Genomic DNA, 24,430 nt, shown 5'->3' with positions numbered 1-24,430 from the left:
CATTGCAGAATTTTTGATGTATACTGTGGGACTGCAGGTATGCAAACCTTAACAAAGCTGAAAAGGTTACAGCCGCAGTCCAGACGTAACAGCCAATAACATCTGTGGAGCCTCATCAGCTTTATGCCTGTTATATTACTTCATCTTCTCTGTCAGAAGTCTTCTTGGCTGCAGAGTAACCTCCACATGTACTGTGATAAGAGTGGTAAGTCCTGGAACAGTTCAGACCATAAAAGGGACTTCAATAACTCTGATTGATAGCTATTAGATAGGAGAACACCGATTCTTCTCAGCACTCAGAAAATGACAACATGCAGTATGTGATACATTGCCATATGGAAAGGAAGGGGGAAGAATAGATTGTAATTTTGCATATGATGGATGATGATAAGGAAAGAGCAACTGCCTTTGCCTTCAGGCCTTTATCCAGCAGAAAAATCAAATTATTCTCATATAGAAAGATCTGTCCCTATGTTCCTACGGACAAAAAGTAAGTAAGATTTTGTCCACTTTATGAATTGTATCCCTTTCATTCAGTTTAAGGCTCTGCTAACAGCCACAGATGTAGAATATAATTTTCACATTTCTTGGCAAATACACCTGTACTGAAACTATGAGTATTATGAATAGGAAGTTCTCATCCACCTCAGTGCACAGTCATTCAACCAAAATTTACCACTTTCAGGGATCTTCCTTTAACTATTTAAGAATAAATTTAAGAATGCTGAACTGAATGTGAATGTCTTTATTTTCTTACAAGTCATTTTACCTCATCCGGTTTTTCTTGCATCGAACCCCATCTCAAGCTTTTGTCAAGGCTTAGAACTAATGGCACATTCATTCCACTTGTCAAGGTAGACCCTGGAGAATGGTTCTTTTTCTTTATTCAGTTATACAGACCCTGACATGAAGCGCGACAATGACCTTGCTGCTAGTCACAATAGTGAAAATGAACAGGTAATGATAATGCCTGCAGTCTATGTGATGCTAAAAGGAAATCTATAGAGGATACAGACTTTACCCCTGCAGTGCAAAAACATACTTACCCTACAAGGGTAGTGCTAAGAGAATTCAGGTAGATTAATCTCTAGCCTAATTGCAAATCATATGGAAAGCTAGACAAAGCTGTGAATGAAGAAGAATTTGTCTGGTATTTAGTAAATAAAATTTATTTTAGAATAAACATGGTTGTGTTAAAAATAAACAAACATTTTTTACATGGTGCTTTGAACTCTACTGGCAACTTGCTGTTGAGACTGGGGATGCAGGGACAAGGTCTGCAGGGATGGCACACTGTTGATGAGCTAGACAAAGGTATTAAGCAAAAGTGCGATGTTGTAGGTTTTACATAATGGAATGAACGTTCCAGTAGCACTACCACCTCAGTAAAGAAAGCCAGTTTATATAAGGCAGAGCAAGTCTATTGCTTAAAAGGCCATGCAAGATTTCATTAATACTATACAGTCACTCCAATTGACCAAAAGCATTCAACAGCTGCTTATAAAAACCAACCAACCAACCAACCCAGCAAGAATACAAACCTTCGTATAGGGACATGGTGTGTCCTAATGGATTACAATGTTATCTACTCATACCGTACAGATGATACAGATACAGTACAATACTACAGAGACGACACTTTGGAAAAGGTACTCTTAACAAATACTAGAGACCACATACTTACAGCTATTCTTTTGTATTTGCCTCACAAAATCTAATTTCTTCATCCATGCACTGTCCTTGCCACTATACACTTGCATCATATGCGAAGGCAGGTTACTGCTGTCTCCCCCAGCACTGCCCAGTGTGCTATGCTTTTCGTGCTGTCATACTTAGGTGGTTTCTTGCTATCTATTCTCTCTCTTACTCGTTGAGGCAGCATCTGTTCTTGAATGTAATCCCAGTTAAAGTCAGTGAATGAAGAATTGTTTGTTTATGCTGAAGAGTGATGTCAGCATGAAAACAGGTGACTTTACAGTAAATTACAAGTTTAAGTAAGAAGAATGCTTCTACTAACTAAAGCAGCAGGCTTCTGAGAAAAACTTCCAATACAAGCAGCAGACAAAAAAAAAAGCTTAACCACATTTAAGAAGGAAGGTAGCCTGTTTCTGAAGTGATTTTGTGATACAGTTGCCACTGAGAGCAAAGTAGCAGACAATGTAAACACATCTCCGCCTCCCAGTGTCTCCAGGTCCAATACTCCCTTGTCCTGTATTTAACAACAAGCAGAATGTGAAGCAGCCACATAGGCTCATTTATAAGCATTCCACTACACCTGAGTAAACTGGACAAATAACATTCCACTGCAGATGTTTCACCAACAAAACAAATTTCAGTAATATTTCTCTGTCCTCACATGCTCTCTCCCTTTTGGGAGAAGAGGTGGAATTTCTGCCATTTTGGCTATCATATTCCTCCTCAGTGACCCAAAGAAACAGATGAAAGAGGGGTACATACAGTGAGTTAAAGTCTCCATTAAGGTGTATAATTTTTATAAGGTGAGTCAAGTACAAAAAAACCACCAACTACGGTGGCTAATTAATTTTCTATGCAAAAAAACAACCCTAAAATATTAAGTAACCACATCACAGAGAGAAGGGAGCTAAGAAGGCTCCCTGTAAGAAAAAAATCAAGAGAGCAGGCTAGTATAATGGTACATGGTGATCCCCACTTATGCGGAGCACAGCCAAGTGCCATTCTCAGTAGACCACGAACATCTCTGGCATGTGACACTCAGTCCATATTCTGCACAGATACCCACGATAGGCAGCTGAATCCCATCCCCAGTCAACACAATCAGTGGAACCTAACGAGCAATGGAGCAATTCAGTTGCCCATACATTTGAGAGGCCCCTGGCAACCATTCCCTCTGTCATCCAAATTGCATTCCAGTAGGTGCTGGGTTTCCACTGTTCCTATGTCCTATCTGCCTATGTCCTCATGGAGAACATAGCATGGGCTTTAAGCACTGTCTCCCATAATATCCTCATAGACAACCTGATGAAGTATGGGGCAGGTGAGCAGACAGTGAGGTTAATTGAAAACTGCCTGAACAACTGAGCCCAGAGGGTGGTGACCACTGCAATGAAGTCTAGATGGAGGCCAGCACCTAGCGGTGTACCCCAGGGGTCAATACTGGGTCCAATACTGTTCAACATCTTCACTAATGACATGGTTGATGGGGCAGAGCGTACCCTCAGCAAGTTTGCTGATGATACAAAACTGGGAGGAGAGGCTGATACACCAGCGGGCTGCGCTGCCATCCAGAGGGATCGACAGGCTGCAGAAATGGGCTGACTGGGTCCTCATGAAGTTCAACAAAGGGAAATGCAGAGTCCTGCACCTGGGCAGGAATAATCCCATGAACCACTATAGGCTGGGGGCTGACCACCTGGCAAGCAGCTTGGCAGAAAGCGTCCTGGTGGACACCAGGTTGAACAGGAGCCAGCAATGTGTCCTTGTGGCAAAGAAGGCTAATGGTATCCTGGGATGCATCAGGAGGAGTGTTGCCAGCAGGTCAAGGCAGGTGATCCTTCCCCTCTACTCAGCTCTGGTGAGGTCATCCAGATTCTGGTGAGAATCCAGCAAACAGCCACAAAGATGATTAAGGCAATGGAGCATCTCTCACAGGAGGAGAGGCTGAGAGAGCCGGGAGTGTTCAGCCTGGAGAAGAGAAGGCTTCCAGGGATCTCATGAATGTGCACAAATACTTGAAGGGAGGGTGCAAAGAGGACAGAGACGGCTCTTTTCAGTGGTGCCCAGTGACAGGCCCAGAGGTGATGGGCACAAACTGAAACACAGGAGGTTCCTTCTGAACATAAGGAAACACTTTTTACCATGAGGGTGACAGAGCACTGGAGAAGGTTACCCAGAGGGGTTGTGGAGTCTCCCTCCTTGGAGAAATTCAAAAGTGGTCTGGACGTAGTGCTGGGCAACCTGCTCAAGGTGACCCTGCTTGAGCAGGGGAGGTTGGAGAAGATGTCCTCCGGAGAGGTCTCTTCCAGGTTCAGCTATTCTGTGATTTCCCTTAAACATATGCAAATTTAAATGTGCGGATAGATCCCTGTGGTCTTGGCTGCCCCACTGCCAGATCTTTCACCACATACATGATTGTGGGTAAACACGGAACAATGAATGGAAAGTTCTTGACACTAGGCTACATCTCATTTCAGATGTTCAGAATTGAAATGAGAATAGGATTGGCAGGTTCCCTCTGATGGAGGAACCTAAGAAAAGAGTTTAAAGGAGACAGGAAAAGTGTAAAGGAAAGCGGTAAGGAAGAGACTCACCTACCCAGTTCAACTCACATGACAGAAATGGCAGCTGAGGAACTATGGAGTGGAATCCAGAGAAACTTAGGAGGAAAGATTTCTCCACAGTGATTATTTTTGTATTGTCTATTGAAAAAAATTAACGACTACATAAACCTATAATCTCATGCTGGTATTTCCAGGAGAGATGGCAGACACAGAGAAAGGATCATGCTTTGAAACTCTCATTCTGCCCCTGGGTATTTCTACTTCCAGAAGGAAAACAGTAAAATGAAATCATACAGCATACTGCAAGCAAAGCGGATTTGCAGTGATTAAACATGATTCACATCTCCCCCACCTTCCTGATGAAAAGACAGTTGCAAAAAAAAAAAAAAAAAAAAAGACTATAACCTAAAATTTGTAGTTACTTGTATCTTGTATTTTACATTTGCAATTTTGGTCAATAAGGTTGGATTGACTACAGCAGACACTTACTGGACTCCATGCAGCTAAAGAATGGCCTCCACGGGCAGGACTGCAGTTATCACAGACCTTCTGCTTCCACCTAAACCCTACCTCCTGCTGCTGCATCCAGTCAGGGAGCAGCTTACATTCACAAGCACCTTTATCCCTTTCCAAAATTGCCTAAGATATGCTAGCTCTCTGCACTCAGGACTTCAGCCCACAGATGGCAACAATAATTGTTCCCATGACATGGAGCTTTTCCTGGCATTGCCTCAGTCCAGTCACTCTATAAATAGTATATCAAAGGTCAAGTTGGGAGGAAAAAAATTCCCTAGCAATCTAAATAGGCAAAAGCCACTTCCTTTTATTCCAGCAGTTACAGTAAGCCTAGGGCTGTCTTTCTACACACAGACAGAATCCATCTCTCATTTGTTTCTGAAGGATCCCTTTTTTCACACCATGAGATTTTTCAGTTTTCATGTACCTTACATTCCCTTTCCCTGTCCACTTGACGTGGTCCTACAATCTCTGTGCGTGACTACTGTGCTCACTGGAGACAGTCATAACTAATACCCGAGCTGAAGCAAGCCCACCATCACTAGGACTAGCATGTTTTGCTTTAGTGAACATTACCATTTCAGGACCATCCCAGGGAAAGCCTGAACAAGAGCAGCTTCTCCTGAAACACCTCCACTGTGTGCCTGCAGAACAACTTCATACAAACACCAACACCAGTTAAGCCACAGGCCTTGTCACTGGGGATGGTATGACTTGATCATCTCCCAGGCACCAGCACTTTCCAAGAAAACACCGATTTAGCTCTCATTGATTCACAATATCCAATGCAAGGAAAGAGGGTTGCAGAGCTAGCACCTCAGGGGGCAGAGCAAGCTGCCACTTCCCATCAAGGCAAGGTTACTATGAAAGGAGAAGGCAGAGTTTGGAGTGCACAAGCGCTTTTCTCTCAGCTTGTCTCAGTCATTTTTCATATCTTGGCACAGTGTCAGAATGCCACAACAGTTCAGCTCGGCACAGCTCATCTCAGAGACACTGACCCAATTTTCCTCAGCTCCCCCCTACAACGCTCGCCCCTGTGTTGCCTGTATTTGCCTGACTGCTCAATAGAGACAAGTTTTACCTGGGAGGCCAGAGGAGCAGCTTCTGACAGACTTCTAACAAAAACAAATATCAGCAGAGAAAAGTGCTGGAATCACGGAGTGTGGGGGGGAGGGGGGTGAAGAAACTGAAAATGGGGAGGGGACAGACCAAGAACAAAAGTAGTTAGAGAAAGAGGCATTGAAAAGCTCACTTGGACAATAAGGGCAGAGAGGAAATATTCCAAGAGTAAAACAAAATACAGCAAGGGGAGAGGGACCAAGAAGGGCAGTCAGAAACTTCAACAGAGCTTTAGGTACCCTAGAAGCGTATTCAGGGAACGTGATACAGGTGACACTGACTTTTGTCACTGACTTTTGATTTGGAACTGAGCTGGGACATAGGAAGACATTTAGAAGAGCATAAAATTGCTCTCTTCTTGGCGGAGACAAGTGATCTGTTTCTTATATGGGAGCTCTGCTCCCAGGTGTAGTGTGGGGCAGCAAGAATGAATGCTAGATGTGAGAGTATTGAAAATGAACAGAGTGTCAAAGCTAGCACTGGAGTCAAACTGGGAGGGATGAATGGACATAGCTGAATTTGAGGCCTGGGGAAAACTGGATGTGCAGAGCTACAGAGGGCCTCAAATGAGAATGACTCTAGGCAAAGCAGAATCAGCATGGAGTTTTAAAGAGAAGATAACTGGTACGGGCCATGCCACTTGCTTTAACTAGACAATGGGAGTCACTGCTAGAATAAGCCCTGAACTGAATCAGCTGGGAAGAGGGATGGAGTTTGGCAGTTACAGGGGGAAGGATGATGGAAAGGATTCAATAATTGATAATATTGTAGAAATACTATTTAGACATTACTCTTTTATAATGCAAGAAAGATGGCATAATTAACATGCAGAAGACACACTAGAAAAGAAAAATCTAAGTAACTTTTAGAAAATCACTGCTTTTTTTTGTCGCCAGAAATAAGCCTACGGGTAGCTTATGGTGATAGGAAGTAATTTCCCACTGGGGCAGGCTATTAGACAGTGACTGTTACTGTGTATCTTGCATCTGGTTCTGAATAAGGTGGGATCAGCCAGATTTAGAAGGCATGGTGAAGCGATAGGGCCCTAGGTTGATTTAGAGTTTCATAGTTTCTACAACTGTTTAGCTGGGGAAGAGATAGCGGAAAATAAAATAAACATAAGGAGAGAAGAGTGTGGCTTTTGGGTTTTTTAAATGGAGAAGGAGAGCATCAAATCAGCTGAGATAAAATAAATGAAGTGACTAAGTATTGTTTCCCGCTGAACCGTTGATAGGAGATCAGTTGAGTAAGGGATTTTTAGGTAAAAGAGGTGGAGCTGAAGCAATTACTAGCTAGTAATATATTGGGAGGACTGCCAGGGAATGGGCTGGGTGAAGAAAAAAAGGCAAAACAAGAGAGGAAACAGAAGGATGGAATATGAGTAGAGAGCAGCCACTGGATTTAGGAAAAGCAGCAAACTACTTGAAAAGCACCAAAATGTATGTGCATGTAGCAGAATAAGGCTGGAGAAGTTGATGAAAGGAGAAATACGTAAGAAAAAAAAAAAAAGGTAATCTAGCACAAGGCACCGAACATTATTATCAACTGTGAGTTTACCTCGAAGTTGAAGCTCTTACTCAGGAGAGGCTAAGACACTGGGTTTGTTAATTGTAAAGAAGAGAAGGCTTGGGGGGGGGCAACTTATGGGTGGCATCAGCCACCTAATGGGAGGATATAAAGAAGGTGTAGGCACAGAGTGGTAGAACATGAGACAACGGACACAAGTTGTAATAATCTCTTATTACATCTTATTACAATCGCCTATATAGGAAAAAGAAATTTCACCATGGGTGTTGTCATATATTGAAACAGTTGCCCAGGGACGTTGTGGAATCTTCATCTTTAGGAATACTGAAAACTACACTAGGATAGGCCTTGACTGACCTAACCCAATTTGGTCCTGCTCAAAGCATGGGGTTGGCACAGATGACTTCCACAGGTCCCTGCAATGTAGATTATTCTATGTTTTTAAAGGAAGCATCATGTAAGTGATTAAAATTTGAGAAGAGCTTATTGTGGGGTTTTTTTTTTGCTAATAGGATATGCATATTTTTAGTAGACTACTGAAGGTTATGCTTTAACATAAATCTTAACATTTCCTTAGCCTCACACACTGAAAAAAGTTTATCCAAGCTGGTGAGGAAGAACATCTTTTAATAATACAAAAATAATCATGCAATATTCTTCCCAAGTGAACCCTCAAACAGCTGTGTGCACAGTTACTAGCTCCTGTAGTTATCAGTAACACAGATGTGATTCCTTTGCAATCTGAAGGGACTACATATGGCCACAGGACATGGGCTATTTTATGGAATCCTCTTCTCCATATGACTTCTTCATACACCCTTGCATCCTACAGAAGAAGAGCCAGTTATAGCTACTACAGAAGACAGGCAGACCTTTCCTTAAAACTCTCAGAAACATCCAGGGCAAGACGACAGAAGCAGCCGTGTGGTGGGTTAACCCTAGTAAACAGCCAAATGCCCACCCAGCCACTCTCTCACTCCCCGTCCTCAGCAAGACATAGGGAGAAAACAGGATAAGAAAGTTTGTGGGTAGCGATAAAGACAGGAAGATTGTTTACTAATTACTATCACAGGCAAAACAGACTTGGCTTGGGGAAAATTAATTTAATTTATTGCTGATTAAAATGGATTTGGGTAATGAGAAAACAAAAACAAACATTAAACCAACACTTTTCCTCCTCCCTCTTCTCCCAAGCTCAACTTAACTCTTTTCACGCCAAACTCTTCTACTCCACCCAAGCATCACAGGGTAGGATATGCGGTATACAGTTTCTCTCTGTCACTTCTTCCCCCCCACACTTTTCCCCTGCTCCAGTGTGGGCTCTCCATGAGCCAGAGTCCCTTCAGCAAATATCCATCTGCTCCAGCATGGGATCCTTCACAGGCTGCAGTGTGGATATCTGCTCTGGCATAAGCTCTTCCACAAGCTACAGAGAGTATCTGCTCCAGTGGCTGGAGTACCTCCCCTCCTCCTTCTCTGATCTTGGTGTTCCCTCTGCTGTTTCTCACTGTTTTTGTTCCTTCCTCCCCTCTCTGGCTGATGTTTTCTGCTCCTTCTTAAGTAAGTTTGTACAGAGGTGCCACACACATGGCTAATGATCTCAGCTCTTGTCCTGTGGTGGGTCCATTGCAGAGCTGTCTGGAAAAAGCTACGTCTGGCATGGGACAGCCCCTGCCCTCTTGCCGCAGAGGCCACCCTGTCAGCCCCCACCAATACCAGAACCTTGCCACGTAAACCCAATACATGATGATACCCAACAAGGGGATCAGCAGCCCAAGTCCAACAAGGAGACTTCAACAAGGATGCAAAGACCTGCCCCCAGTCTCATGACTGAAATAGCTCCCTCCACTCTATCCCTTTCTAAATATGGTTCCATCTACGTTTTTCTTCTATAGTCCCATGATCTTCTCTCCCTCAGACATCAAAGCTGGATAAAGGGAGAAGAGTCAGTTCTCTGAGCTACAGAAACAGCAGGTGGGTAGTTGGAGGGTAATTGCAGCTGTAGGGATATACTGATATAGTAATGGCACGTTTTCAGTGATGTGGGACAAACATCATACTGGATACTGCTATGGGACTGAGTTGAAAAACAGACATGGAACTTGACTGGCAGAACTGACTTGGAATTAATTTGTATTTGAACTTGAAAGACAAAAAAAGATAAATTCCATATTAGTAAATTAATAGTTCTATTTCAGTGATTTTTCAAGCTAAGAGCTCACCTTACTTCTTCCTTTGGAAGTCAGCACTTTATCTAGCAGTCATTTCTCTTCTCTTTTTTCTCCACATTGTCATTTAAAAAATATTTTTTAAAATATCTCAATCATGAATTCTAAGTACTATTTTCAAAAGCATCTGGCAACTTAAATCCCATGTGACTTCTAGCTAAAAGGCGATGATAAGCAGTGGGCAGTGAATCCCAAGAAACACATTATATTGTAAAATATATTTTACGAAATATTGTGGGGATGGAATCTGGGAACAACTCTTTTCAGTAATGAATCTGTTGATCTGAGGGAAGACTTGGGAGAACAGCCAATCAGTCCAGAATTTTGGGAACCAGTAGCCTAGGATGGCCTAATCACCCAGAACTTTCCATTTCTGGCCTTCTATGTGGAAAAACACTTAAGAATTGCAGGAAACCTTGCAAGGCAAGGCACCCTGTGGATATACATCTACAGAAAGAAAAGGAGCTAAGGTCCCAACCTTCCTTTTTCCTCTGTAAACTGCCATTCTCCTTTCTGACTGTTCAGCATGAGAAAAAGTCTACTTGGATAAAGTCAAAAGTGAATCCCACATGACACCACATCCCACATCACTTAAGAGGGCTTACCAAAGGATGTTGTTTCACTCTTCTATTTAGCTGGAGAAATTGTCCGTATAGTAAGAAACAGCAGGCAGTCTTATGAAACTAATGAAAGAAATTATCTTAACTCATGGTAGGGGACAGAAAAAAAAAAAGGGCTTTCTATCTATCTGCTCAGAATGGCTCTTGTCAGATTCTTTGTTCTAAATAAAGAGGTAACAGCTGGTCCAGGAAGGACTCCACAGGCTTCCATATGGTGAGGGGGAAGGCAATGCCCACATACTCTTCTACTAAAGTATAAGAAGGAAACTTGCTTCTCCTTCCTATCCTTGGTTCATTCTTCAGTCTTATTAAGAAGAGCTCTGCAGGATCAACAGAAATCTACCCTTGGGCTCTTGCTTTTGTTCTGTGTTTCATATAGGACACTGTAGCAACCCTGTATCACAGTGTACTTCTGCTTTTAGGAAGAGAGAACATACAGAGGAGAAGTCCTGGAAAGGAGTCCATGCAAAGAAACACCAAGCAAGGGGACAAACTACACTAGCTAAACGTGGCTCCATTCAGACAGGACAGTAACACATTGTTAGCAGGAGAAGAGATCAGGAATGGTGATCAAGCCAGAGGAGTTTACAAGAAACATGAAGTGAAAAAATACCTTCTAACATTAAGGTTCATTATCTGGTTGTCTTTGGCTGCTCTAAGCTGCTCATGGAATCTCAGGAAGTAAATTATGGGAACAGTGTTTTGTAGTTTGATAGACTGTCTTTTCAGTTATTCCTTAAAATATTTACCATTTTCATCTATCTCCAGCTTCTGTGATAATGGGGCTGCAAGGGAGTATCAGCTTTCATTGAACACTACAAAAAAGGGAAGATAGATTTAAAAAAAAATCCCTATTTTTATTTGCCAAGCCTAATTTCCATATTTTTTGAGTGCTTAAGACTACTAAATTATTGACTGGCAGTTCACCTGGATTGTGAACTAGTCATGCTGCTGATGCAGACAACAAAGCTAGTGCCATACAGAGCTGCTCTATGTCCGTCTGAGCTTTCTGTCTCAGGAGCAGCACTATATGAATGTAGTCACATTTTTTTCAGGATGAGCAGGATAAAAAGGCGCACACATTTTAATCATTCTCAAAGCTTATACAAATAAAAAGCACTTACCAATTTTAATTGCTTTATATGTCTCCAGCAGAATGAACTGTATTTTAATAAAGTTATTTTGCACAACCCCAATCACTTAATGAAACAGGAATTTAAGGTAACATATTGACAACCATTAACTATCGACTGCATTTACACTCGGTGCTAACTATAAGATTTGTACTCTCAATGTCCTAGTCAAACTCTTATTTGAATAAATTACAATCCAACTTTAAAACTGTGCCTGCAGCCAAAACTGGGTTCCACATTACATTTATTTTTTAGAGTACTAACTGTGGTGCAGCAACATTTTACATTGCTAAGAGATCTTGAGTAGATGCATATTAAAACCAAGGAAGCACCAGAATAACATTATACACAAAATTATATAAACAACATAAGCAGTTTGGTCTAATGGACTGTCTTAAGCTTGACATAGGAAGACAGTCATGACATTAGACTGGGTGTTCAGGCTTGGCCAGATTTTGGCCCAATACCATTACTGGGTGGTACGTAATTTATTCTACTTCCTCCTACAAGCATATCACAGAAAATACCATGGGCCCCAGGGCAGAAAGCACATTAGAAGTAATGATAATACCATTATGACCATTTTTTCTTACCGAGCCACGTTCATAGATCCCTGCTACGTGTTCCCTGTCCCATGACCAGGGTGCTGCCATTTCCCCTTTCTTTCATCACTAGTTCCAACAGCACTAGCAAAAGGGCACAAACTAGTGAGGATGGTAGAGTGTATTAGCTCCATGTGGCATCTTTCCTCTAATGCTGTTGCCTCTTGGTAAAGTGGAACTCTGTAAGATCTGGCTAGATACAACTCTTGCTAATTCTGTATATGTAGCTTAACAGGCTGTCTCTGATGGCAGCTTGAACTAAGGCCTGAGTGGAGTTTCCAACCATGTTCTTAGCAGCAAGAAGTGGTCACTCCAGTCTTAGGTGCCAAAAGTGTCAGAAGAGGCTGCCAGTAAGTGCGCTCTGTGACAAATCATTTAATCTCCTAGCTCTGTGAACTTTTGGTAAATGCCAAACACTACTAATACAGAGAACCAACAAAGAAGTGGCTGCCTAAGGGGTGGGGAAAAAGGGTCTCTCACCTTGGCAGGCTCGTTCATCATCAACAGGCTGGTAGCCAGCCTTGCAGGTGCATCGTCCAATGGCCACCATCCACTCCCCTTCTCCATTGCAGTGCAACCGAACACCTGAAGACCCAGTTGTGCTTGTCTCTTCAGCATTTGGTACACACGTCCCTGGTGACTCCACCAGTGAGGTCCTTTCCCCTCCAGCAAAAGTTTCAGGGAAGGAGGCAAATCCTTTCACCACAGCTGGGCACTTGTAGAAGAAGACTTGGACTGCCACCAGGGACATGCAGGCTCCTGAGTCCTGGAAGGCCAGGTAGAAGCCATGCTTGGTGAGTGGCCCAAAGCTACGTACTTTAACATTCATCTTTACCACCTTCCCAGTGCTGTCCACCTGGGAAAAGCTTTCATCGGCTGCAATAGTATCCACTTTGGTCCAGGGGCCCTCACGCCACTCTGGCAGTTCCTGAGAGGCTATGTCAGCCTCCGACTGGTGGTAGTAGAGTGTGAAAGTCTCCTTGCAAGAAGAGGCTACAGTGCGCATGCTGGCACAGTCTCTCACTGAGAAACGGAGGCGGACATGGACTCGGTGGGCTCCGCGTCGCTCTATGAAGTGGGTACGCAACCAGTTATTCTGACCTGGTTCAGCCACGTTACAGACTTCAAAGGTCCGGATCAGGTGCTTCTTGTCATCCAGGACACTTACCTCATCCCACTATAATGGATATATGGGAGAGAAAAGGAAGAAGAAATAGTAAAAAAACATATGGATTCAGTGTTCAACTGCACCAAAAATACAAGACAGGTCTTCTTCTTCCCCTCCCTTCTCCTTGCCAGTTCTATGACAAGACTTGAACCTGCTGATGGCACGTGCAGCCCAGCACTCTAGACAGGACAAAGTATGACCCTGTAAAGAAGAGCTGTTAAAGCTTGCAAGTAAGAACTGTTGTGACAGAAAACTAACTCATGCAAACCTCTCACATGGCATTGAGAATCTTAAAATCAGTGTCACCCTTTCTTCCCTCCTATCTCTCATCTCCAGAGACAAGACGCACAACACAAACAAATGAGACAGAGAAACAAGACACTGTTCTCTGGAGAAAACATTAAAGCAGAAGTCCCTTCTACCCAACTTTATCACAGTTGGAGCTGTGCTCTGCCATTTCCAATGCACACAAGCCAACTCAGCATGGCACTATGGGGGCAGGTCTGGGATCTGTTTTGTGCCAGGAGGAAGGCACAAGGGAGAGATAGGGAGGGGTGGAAGCAGGTTAGCACGCAAAGCTGTAAGAGAACCCCCCCCCTTTACCCTCTCAACTAGCTTTACAGAATAGGTACGAGGCCCTGGGTATGATACACGAAGTGCATAATGAAATAGAAGGAAACTGCAAACACTCTCGCCAAGGTCAGATTGACCAACTCCTCGCAACAAGATCTGCATTAAGACCAGAGCCGAGAAGAAACAACGGCAAGTTATGGTCATCAGTGACTCCCTCCTGGGTGAAACAGAAGTACCCATCTGCAGACTGGACTGTCTTTTCAGGGAAGTTTGCTGCCTCCCTAGGGCGTGGGTTAGCGATGTCACCAGGCAATGGAAGAGCTTAGTACAGCCTTCAGACTATTATCCACTCCTGCTCTTTCATGTGGGTACTAATGATGTTGCAACAAAAAGTCTAAGGTTGATCAAAACAGATTTCAGGGTCCTGGGAAGAATGCTAAAAAATTCAGGAGCACAGGCAGTGTTTTCCTCAATCCTCCCAGTAATGGGGAGAGACTTTGGAAGAAACAGGTGATCCCAAGATATCAATACCTGGCTTCAGGACTGGTGCCTCTGCCAAAACTTTTGGTTTTATAACCATGGAAGTGTCTTTGAGGCACAAGGTATGCTGGGGCCTGATGGGACCCACCTGTCCCAATGGGGGAAATGCATCTTTGCTTGCAAGCTGGCAGGACTGATTGAGGGCTTTAATCTAGAACTGATGGGGGAAGGGGATACCAACAGGAGACCTGAAGGTAAGCCAAGGGTTGGCATGGCATTGCCTGAGGGTGGCAATGCTAGTGAGAACGTTTATGCTGCTCCTGGGAGCATGGAGGGCTCAGGAGCATATCTGAAATGCTTGTATACCAACGCACGCAGTATGAGAAACAAACTGGATGAACTGGAAGCATTGGTCAGTTCCCAGAGCTATGATATTATTGGTATTAGTGGGAGCTGGAGTAATGAGTTCCACAAGTGGAGTGCTGGGATGGAGGGCTACAGGCTGCTCAGGAGAGGCAGGCAGGGCAGGGGAAGTAGAGGAGCTGCACTGTACGTGAGGGAGAGGTTTGATTGTACAGCCCTTACAGTTCGTGATGATGTGGTTGAGGGGCTCTGGGTGACAATTAGGGCGATGGAAAACAAAGGAGATGTTGTAGCAGGTGTCTACTACTGATCGCCCAGCCAGGAGGTTAGCAGTGATGAGTTATTCTATAGGCAATTAGGAGAAATCTCTGGATCTTTAGCCCTTGTCCTTATGAGAGATGTCAACCTCCCAGACATCAACTGGGAATACCATGCTGCTGTGATGAGCAAGTCTGGGAAATTTCTGAAGTTTGGGGAAGAAAACTTATTGTCACAAATACTCGGTGAGCCAACTACAAAAGAGGCCCTCCTAGATTTGCTTTTTTGAATAGAGAAGGACTTGTGGGAGATGTGATGGTAAGCGGCTGTCTTGGCCACAAGTGATTGTGAATGGTTGAGTTTAAAGTTTTCAGTGTAATGAGAAAAAAGGACAGCAGAGTTTCTGCTCTGGATTTCAAGAGAGCAAACTTTAAGCTATTCAGGGAGCTACTTAGCAGTGTCCCCTGGGAATTTGCTTTTGAGGGCTTAGGAGTCCATGAGTGCTGGTCAGTCTTTAAGAACCACCTTTTAGAAGCACAGGAGCAGGCAATTCCACTGTCTCGTAAGTCAAGCAAGCAGGGCAGAAGACCATCTTAGCTGAACACAAAACTCCTCATGGAGTTCAAGAGGAAAAAGAAATTGTATGATATCTGGAAGTGAGGTCAGGCTTTGCAGGAAGATTACAGAGCTGTGGTTCGTATATGCAGGGAAAAGACAGGAAAGGCCAAAGCTCAATTAGAGATGAAACTGGCCAGTCTTGTGTCAGACAACAGGACAGGCTTTTTTAAGTACTTAGCAAGAGGAGGTTTAAAGAAAACATTGGACAGATACTTGTTCAAGATGGTCACCTGACTAATAGGGATGAAGAAAAAGCAGAGGCATATCAATGCGTTTTTTTGCCTCAGTCTTTAATAATACTGATAGACCTTGGGCTGCCCAGTCCCCTGAGTCGGAGGACCACATGTGTGGGAACAGTGACTTTCCCTTTATGAACACTGAAATTGTAAGGCACCAGCTGCATCAGCTGAATGTTCACAAGTTCATGGGACCTGATGGGATTCATCCCAGAGTACCAAAGGAGCTAGCAGATGTTATGGCAGGACCCCTCTCGATCATCTACCAAAGGTCTTGGGAGTTTGGGGAGGTCCCTGCTGACTGGAAGCTAGCCAGTGTTATTCCAATTTACAAAAAGGGCGTGAGGGAAGATGCAGGAAACTATAGACCTGTTAGTCTAACCTCAGTACGAAGAAAATTATGGAAAAAATAATACTGGGTGCTACTGGAAAGCATTTAAAGAACAATGCAATCATCAGGCACAGTCAACATGGGTTCACAAAGGGAAAGTCCTGTCTAACTAATTTGATATCCTTCTACTATAACGTCGCCCACCTAGTGGATGAAGGGAAGACAGTAGATGTAATTTTTCTGTATTTTAGTAAGGCTTTCAATACTGTTCCTCATGGTATCTTTCTGGAAAAGTTGTCCAGCTGTGAGATGAGCAGGTACACGGTGCACTGGGTGAAGAACTGGCTGGACAGCAGGGCTCAAAGGGTTCTAGTGAATGGGGCTACACCTGGCCGGCACCTGGTCACCAGCAGTGTTCTTCAGGGCTCAGTTCTGCTGCCAGTTCTGTTCACTATTTTTATCAATGATCTGGATGCAGAAGTTGAATGCACCATTAGCAAGTTTGCTGATGATACCGAACTGGGAGGTGCTGTTGACTCTCTCGAGGGACAAGAGGCCTTGCAGAGGGATCTAGGTAGATCGGAGCACTGGGCAATCATCAATGGCATGAAATTTAATAGTTGAAGAGCTGGATTCTGCACTTGGGACAGAGTAACACCAGGCACAAGTATAAACTGGGAGAGGGGTGGCTGGAGAGCAGCCCTGTGGAAAGGGATCTGGGGGTGCTGGTTGACAGGAGGCTCAACAGGAGTCAGCAGTGTGTGCCCTGGCAGCCAAGAGGGCAAACCCCATCCTGGGGGGCATCAAACATGGCATAACTGGCCGGTCAAGAGAGGGGATGATCCCGCTGTATTCGGCGTTGGTACAGCCTCACCTTGAGTGCTGTGTGCTGTTCTGGGCCCCACAGTTTAAGAAGGATGTGAAGGTCCTTGAGTGTGTCCAGAGGAAGGCCACAAAGCTGGTAACAGGGCTGGAAGGCATGTCCTCTGAGGAGCGGCTGAGGGCTTTGGGCTTGTCTAGTTTGGAGAAGAGGAGGCTGAGGGGCGACCTCATTGCTCTCGACAGCTTCCTGAGGAGGGGAAGGGGAAAGGGAGGTGTTGATCTCTTCTCCCTGCTATCCAGTGATAGGATGCCTGGGATCGGGTCAAAGCTGTGCCAGGGGAGGTTTAGACTGGACATTAGGAAACATTTCTTTACCGAGAGGGTGGTCATACACTTGAACAGGCTTCCTAGAGATGTGGTCGATGCCCCAAGCCTGTCAGTGTTGGAGAGACATTTGGACAACGCCCTTAATAACATGCTTTAACTTGGTCAGCCCTGAAGTGGTCAGGCAGTTGGATTAGATGATCATTGTAGGTCCCTTCCAACTGAAATATTCTATTCTATTCTATTCTATTCTATTCTATTCTATTCTATTCTATTCTATTCTCTCTGTGTGGAGGGATGGCTGGAAACCTCATGAGCATTTCTGAAGGAGGGTGGAAGGAAGAAGGCAAGGAGGAGGCAATAGTATCCCACCCAGTATCCTCCTCTCTTAACAATCTGGCTTTGCACAACATACTGTGTTCAAATTGTTAATATGTACAAAATCCATAAAACAAGTCACATTGGTTCCAGTTTCCCTTTCTTCGTCAGATGCATGCATGCCTTTGCAGAAGAGGTGCAGTCAAGAAGAGGACAAGGGAAATGCTTACCCCATCAGAAGGGTGGGTGGTCCAGCCAATCTCTGAAGTCTCTCCAGTTGTATCCAGAAGTATTTCTGTTTATATTTTAAAAAATGAAATAAAAGAAGTATTTTGTGCTTTTCCAAGTCAGGCTAAAATCTTATCTGTCCCTCACAAGATTGTCTCTGAAAAAAAATCCCCCAAACATGTCTTGTAGAGGGCTTCTACACACCCAGATTATACATTCATGTTTTGAGATTAAATATGACAGGTTACGTCCATACTAGTAAATTAAGCAGGGCCAAGACAGGGGTAGAGGCACTGGGCACATAATCATGCTACCTCACAGTTAGCAAGTTGCTTGGCAATATTCTGGCCAGAAGAAAGCTTTCCCAGGCAAAGTGTAAGCACACTGACAGCATGGAGCAGAGTTGTTATAACAAGCAGTACAGATGAGGCCACCCTCTTTTTGGAAAGGAAAGGGTGGGTGTGGGACAGAGAGATGAGTTATATGAATGCATGCCAGTCTCCTCAGGACCATGGTTGCCTATTTTATTTGCAGGTGTAAATGTGGACACAAGGCCAAGACACTTTTGTTTCCAGCTCTGGAATCAAATTTCTGTGGGAGTTTAGGATGATGACCCCGTTGATCCTGTAATGGATTCACTTTGTTCTGGAGCTGGACATTAGGCTGCAAGCCTGTGTACGAGTCCCAGTTTTATCAGAAAATTAGTATTAAACAGTCTCTTGCATTATAATGCTCAGGAGTAGGGTACATGCAGAACTTCACAGGCCTAGTTTATTCCCACAACTAGTCTGCATTTCCATTGTTACTGAATCTACCACTGGAGACAGGTACTAGACTTGACTGCTCTTAGAGATGTTTTTCTCTGTTCAGGTACAAAGAAATACAGAAGAGATTGTGACAGTGCAAGCTATACACATAGTATTCTCCAGAAGTGAATGACAAGGTCTCAGACCATCCTGAAACTTATTGGTATGCAAGCACCTGTGCTTTTCTGTGTACATTTATAATGAGGACATAGGGGAAGAAAAAGACTCCTTCAAATAGGTATTTACATGTGTTGATACATACTGTATGAATCGACTGCTTTTTCTTAAATTCTGAGAAGTCAGTCTCTTTTGTTTGCTTATTTTAATTTTCATTTGTTACTTTGTTTAAAAAAAAACAAACAAACAGAAAAAAACCCCAAACCCAACAGCAACATCCAGCTTATTTACAAACAGGACTCATTATTCCCTTGCAAAGGTTTAATGATATGATTGTCCCATGTTTTATGCAGGAGAGATCCTCAAAAGTTTCTATTTCCAAATTACGGATTGCTGACTTCACTATCCCTAACAGTGCTCCTGGGGATTCACTCTACATTAATCAGCAGAAAGGAAAGACTAGACTCATCCTAAAGCAGACATGTTCAAGTGTGTAAGTTTATCCAGACCTCAGACTTCATCGACGACCCCAAACTGATGTACCCTATATTCCTACAGGAGATTATATGTTTCTTAGACCTTCCTGAGGAGCCAGTGCAGTTCCTTGCTTCAAAGCAGGGCAAAATACCTGGGCTGGCTTGCCAGAACTGGAAAGAGCTACTGGTTACAGCTTAAGTACAACGCCACTAAAATTACCTAACAGACCTCAGGAAATGCTGAGCAGCTTGGTACTCAAGGATAGCTCAGCTCAGATGGCTCCTCTGAGTGAAAAAACATCTGTGAAAGGCCTGTGCTTCCTTGAGGCATAGTCTTCCCCTGGGCTGTCCTGGCAGCAGAGGGACTTGGCATTCCCCCATGCACATTACTGTCTCGGTTGCACAGTCTGGCACAGAGGTTGCACGCCGCCATATCAGTACTTTGCCACTGGGTTCCCAAACATGGCTTTGATATGCTGGAATAATATACAAGGTAATTTTTCAACAAAGAAAGAACTTTTTTTCTAATCAGGTCTGAGTCTTCCATTTACCAAAGTATAATGCAACTACCCCATGGAAACTCTAGGAGAAAATAAAATAGAGAAAAGTTAATCAGGGCATGGAAAGCCAGATAAAAAGTGAGAAAGGAAAGGAGAAAGGAAGGGAAAAAAGGAAGACCTGGGCAACTACAGGCCAGTCAGTCTCACCTCTGTGCCTGGCAAGATCACGGAGCAGATCCTCCTGGAAATTATGCTAAAGCACATGGAAAATAAGGAGGTGACTGGTGACAGCCAACATGGCTTCGCTAAGGGCAAATCGTGCCTGACAAATTTAGTGGCCTTCCGTGATGGGGTTACAGTGTTGGTGGATAAGGGAAGAGCAACTGACGTCATCTACCTGGACTTGTGCAAAGCGTTTGACACTGTCCCGCATGACATCCTTGTCTCTAAATTGGAGAGACGTGGATTTGACAGATGGACCAGTCGGTGGATAAGGGCTTGGCTGGATGGTCACACTCAAAGAGTCGCAGTCAACAGCATAATGTCCAAGTGAAGACCAGTGACGTGTGGCGTTCCTCAGGGGTTGGTAATGGGACTGGTGCTGTTTTACCATCTTTGTTGGTGACATGGACAGTGGGATTGAGTGCACCCTCAGCAAGTCTGCTGACAACACCAAGCTGTGTGGTGCAGTCGACACGCTGGAGGGAAGGGATGCCTTGACAGCCTTGAGATGTGGGCCTGTGCGAACATCATGAAGTCCAACAAGGCCAAGGGCAAGGTCCTGCACATGGGTCGGGGAAATCCCAAGCACAAATACAGGCTGGGTGATGAGTGGATTGACAGCAGCCCTGCAGAGAAGGACTTGTGGATGTTGGTTGACGAGAAGCTCAACATGACCCGGCAATGTGCATTTGCAGCCCAGAAAGCCAATTGCATTCTGGGCTGCATCAAAAGAAGCGTGACCAGCAGGTGGAGGGAGGTAATTCTCCCCCTCTACTCTGCTCTCATGAGACCCCACCTGGAGTACTGTGTTCAGCTCTGGGGCCCCCAACATAAGAAGGACATGGACCTGTTGGAGTGAGTCCAGAGGAGAGCCATGAAGATGATCAGGGGGCTGGAGCACGTCTCCTATGAAGACAGGCTGAGAGAGTTGGGGTTGTTCAGCCTGGAGAAGAGAAGGCTCTGGGAAGACCTTATAGCAGCCTTGCAGTACCTAAAAAGGGCCTATAAGAAAGCCAGGGAGGGGCTTTTTACAAGGGCACATAGTGACAGGACAAGGGGTAATGGCTTTAAACTGAAAGACGGTAGATTTAGATTAGATGTAAGGAAGAAGTTCTTTACTGTGAGGGTGGTGAGGCACGGGAACAGGTTGCCCAGGGAGGCTGTGGATGCCCCATGCCTGGAAGTTCCAAGGCCAGGCTAGATGGGGCTTTGAGCTACCTGGTCTAGTGGAAGGTGTCCCTGCCCATGGCAGCGGGGTTGGAACTAGATGATCTTTAAGGTCCCTTCCAACTCAAACCATTCTATGATTCTATGATTCTGTTACGAGAAGAGAGAAAATAGACAAGACTTGCTCAGCAGCCTGGGCTCTGCCACAACTATCGGGACGCATATTCTCCAGACAGCTTCTCACCAGCGAGCAAGGTAATCTTTATCAAGTACATGAATATTTCACAGGCAAACAGATATAGGCAGCCTGAAGCAGACAGAACTCTCACAGTGAGTATTTTAAGTCAGGAAGCATTAGAAAAATAATAAAAGTACACAAGAACATTGTGTGCATAAATCTCATTTGGTCACCTATAGTCAAAAGTCCCTATTTTTCTTCTTTTTCTCCCTCTCCTACTGGCTGTATGCCTTGAATCAGATCTGCAGTCACACTAGCTGCATGTACACTCATAAATCTAACAAGATGTTAGACTGCTCTCTAAGTCTGAGGACAACAGCCACAGTATGGTTCATGTTCACATGGCTAAAAACTTCAACCCCACAGAAGTACATGGTTGCATCCAAACCATCTCTCAGGAATGGTTCTTGGTCCATCCTAACCTCTGACCTATGCCCAGGCACTGTTTAGAAGGTTAGTTGGCATGGGCCAAACCCATGACTGTGCTAATAATTTAACAGTATAAATGACTACATACCAGTGTACAGGTATAAGCCTTCACTTTGCCACTTTTTTAGTACTGATGTAGCATTCCACATCCTCAGTGTGCTGGGCCACACCAGTATTCTGCTGCTCTTCAGTGCAGATAACAATGATGTGTTCAGCTGAATTTACCAACCTGGAAGAAAAATGGCTTTCACCCTTTCTATCTTGCTCAAAATCAAGGGTCTTGCAAGATCAGGTCAGACCCAGGCCTGGAACAGTCTATGATGCTGCTAGAGACAACACTTACTGAGGTGACCTCAGAGTATCAACACAACAGTATTCCACTCTGGATTAAAAATGAGGAATAAGCAAGGTATCAGAGCAATCTGGAGGCTTTTAAACACATGAAATGATGACAATTCTTCTTTGACTCCTGCTTTAATCTTACATTTTTGAAGAATGAGATTCCAATTTCTTATTAAGACTGTTATTTTAGTTCAAAGAAGAGAAAAACAGCTGATGAGAGGTTCTCCTGTATATGTGTTCCCTAAACTAAAAAAAAAAAAAAAATCATCTTTTATAGCAGAGTCAAATAGATTCATTACATTCTTCATAAAACAAAATTCAGAATTAACTACACTCTCATTTCTGCATCCTCTGTTCTTGCAGGCCAGAAAGGGTGAAAAAAATACCAAAGACTTATGCTAGTACCAGTCTACACTTACACCACAAACCAATCTCTTGGGCTGCACTACACTATAATGTCAACATCCAGATCAACTGGGCAGAGGTTGGAAGTTGCCATTACAGATCAGGCTGTTCAGAACAGGCATGTTAATGATTTTCAGATTTTGGTTAGCCTATACTTTCAAGCAAGACACTTTAGTGTTTGCGTTACAGGCAAAATGTACCCCTGATGCAAGAGGATGACAATTCACCCAAGGATGATTGACCCTTGGACAACCTTCATGAAGGCAGAGATGGCCTAACAGCTTTCTGGATTGCAAAGATGGCCTAACAGCTTTCTGGATTGAAGAACACTTGTCCTCAATGTCTTAACAACAGAGTGGTGCAAGAGGGAATTATACAACCCAAGTTTAGGCAAACTATAGCCACTGAGAAGAGGGTTGATCCTGAGAAGACAGCAAAATAATCCCTTTACCTGTGGGATGAGAAGCTGGTGCTAAGAATGATCAGATGATAGAATCACAGAATGAAACAAACTAGAAGGGAGGTATAGAGGTCATCTTGATCAACACCCCTCTCAAGGCCAGGCTAAAGTACACTAGGTTGCTCAAGGCCTTTCCAGTTGAATTCTGAATATATCCAAATGCACATGTACATTGGTAGATCAGGCAAAGGGCACTAGGGTAAAAGGTAACATTCAGAGAGTTTGCTTTGCTATGCAGCTGAATGCCCCAAGCAGCAAAGCTCTCTGGCTTAACAGACTTCTTGAAAACAACTGAAATATTAATGGGCTTATTCTGCCTTGTATGATCATGCCTTGAACATGAACAAGTAGGAAGACTGCGAATGCTCTCTGAGAGGGCTGGAAAGAGAAAGCATTCTCTGGGCTTGTGCAAAAATACTGTTAGGGGCTGCCAAATCCAGTAACCTCACATAAGCAAGGCTGCTGCAGCTCCATGTCCCCAGGTCCAATGAACAGCAAGGCTGAGTGGGTATTCCCAATAGGCACACACACAAACACATGTAGGCACTGCACATATACAAATGGCCAGCCACAAAGATCAACACAGACAGAAACACTCACCAGTCATGCAAACAGAAAGAGCACCACCAATGGCCTCATCCTGCTCCCCTTTCTGGCTGGTCAGGATGAAGGTCTGTTAGTGGGAAATATATATGCATTTATATACAGTATGGATCCCTGCAATAGCTGTCCTTAAACATTCAGTCTCCGGTAGCTGACCTCTGGATCTGTGGTATGTGGTATCCCCATTTGCTGGTACCTGCACATATAAGCACCTCAAGCTTGCAGCCCCACTCCTGTTCCTAGTCTTCACTCACTGATAGATCACTCTCACTCACTGATAGGTCCCTTCACACACACACACAGGCACACTATTGATCCTCTACTAACTGGTTTTAGGCATGCAGTCTACCCAGTAGCTGGCCCTGGATTCTTGTTCTCCTAGGTTGCTGGCACTTGGACATGTGAACCCCCAAGGCCCATAGCCAGTTGCTGTAGTGCTGCTCCACTCCACAGAACCCCACTTACACATACAAACACATGCACAGGCACACACACTACAGATTCTTCCAGTAACTGGCCTTAGACACTCGGCCTACCCAGGAGCTGGCCCTTGGATCGTCTTGTCTCTGGTTGCACGGAGATACACAATATACAGACAGGACTCCCAAAGAACCCCCAGAACTTATGGTCTCCCTGGTAGTTGGCCTGGACCGCCTGATGCCCTCAGAAGATAGCTCCTCCAGCTGTCTCACTCACAGACACACACACATACAAAGAGGTGTCTCATTCATCCCCCAGACTCTCTGGTCTCTCCCTGGCTTCCCAACCCATTTACTCTACTAACCAGCTAGTCTGGCTTGGTATTTGCTAGAGATCAGAGCTCATATAAGCATCACAAATGCACAGATCCTATGACCTGTGATCCAACTTGAGTTCCTGGCACTTGATTTTCATCCATTCTGGGCTCTCCAGTTGCTGGCAGCGCTGACACATGGTCCCCTA

The 24,430-nt window shown here is 44.2% G+C and overlaps 1 protein-coding gene across 13 annotated transcripts in view; it reads right to left on the bottom strand.

Annotated features, from left to right (window-relative positions):
- The window catches only part of LOC115344012 (ephrin type-B receptor 5), a 79,494-nt gene that overhangs the window by 28,790 nt on the left and 26,274 nt on the right, over window positions 1-24,430 (bottom strand). For 10 of the 13 annotated variants that reach the window (XM_030020734.2, XM_030020735.2, XM_030020741.2 and 7 more), the window contains 2 exons: window positions 17,726-17,790; window positions 12,485-13,181 (listed from right to left, as the gene is read on the bottom strand). In XM_030020734.2, the coding sequence (XP_029876594.1) occupies window positions 12,485-13,181; window positions 17,726-17,790 (762 nt within the window). Of the gene's footprint in view, window positions 1-12,484; window positions 13,182-17,725; window positions 17,791-23,485; window positions 23,559-24,430 lie in introns of all 13 variants that reach the window. The other 3 variants (XM_030020738.2, XM_030020739.2, XM_030020740.2) reach the window with 3 other exon arrangements.

The sequence above is a fragment of the Aquila chrysaetos genome, chromosome 7 (genome assembly GCF_900496995.4).
Source record: "Aquila chrysaetos chrysaetos chromosome 7, bAquChr1.4, whole genome shotgun sequence".
Taxonomy (NCBI): Eukaryota; Metazoa; Chordata; class Aves; order Accipitriformes; family Accipitridae; genus Aquila; species Aquila chrysaetos.
Note: the sequence above shows the minus strand (reverse complement) of the source record. Positions and strands in the feature narration are given on the sequence as shown.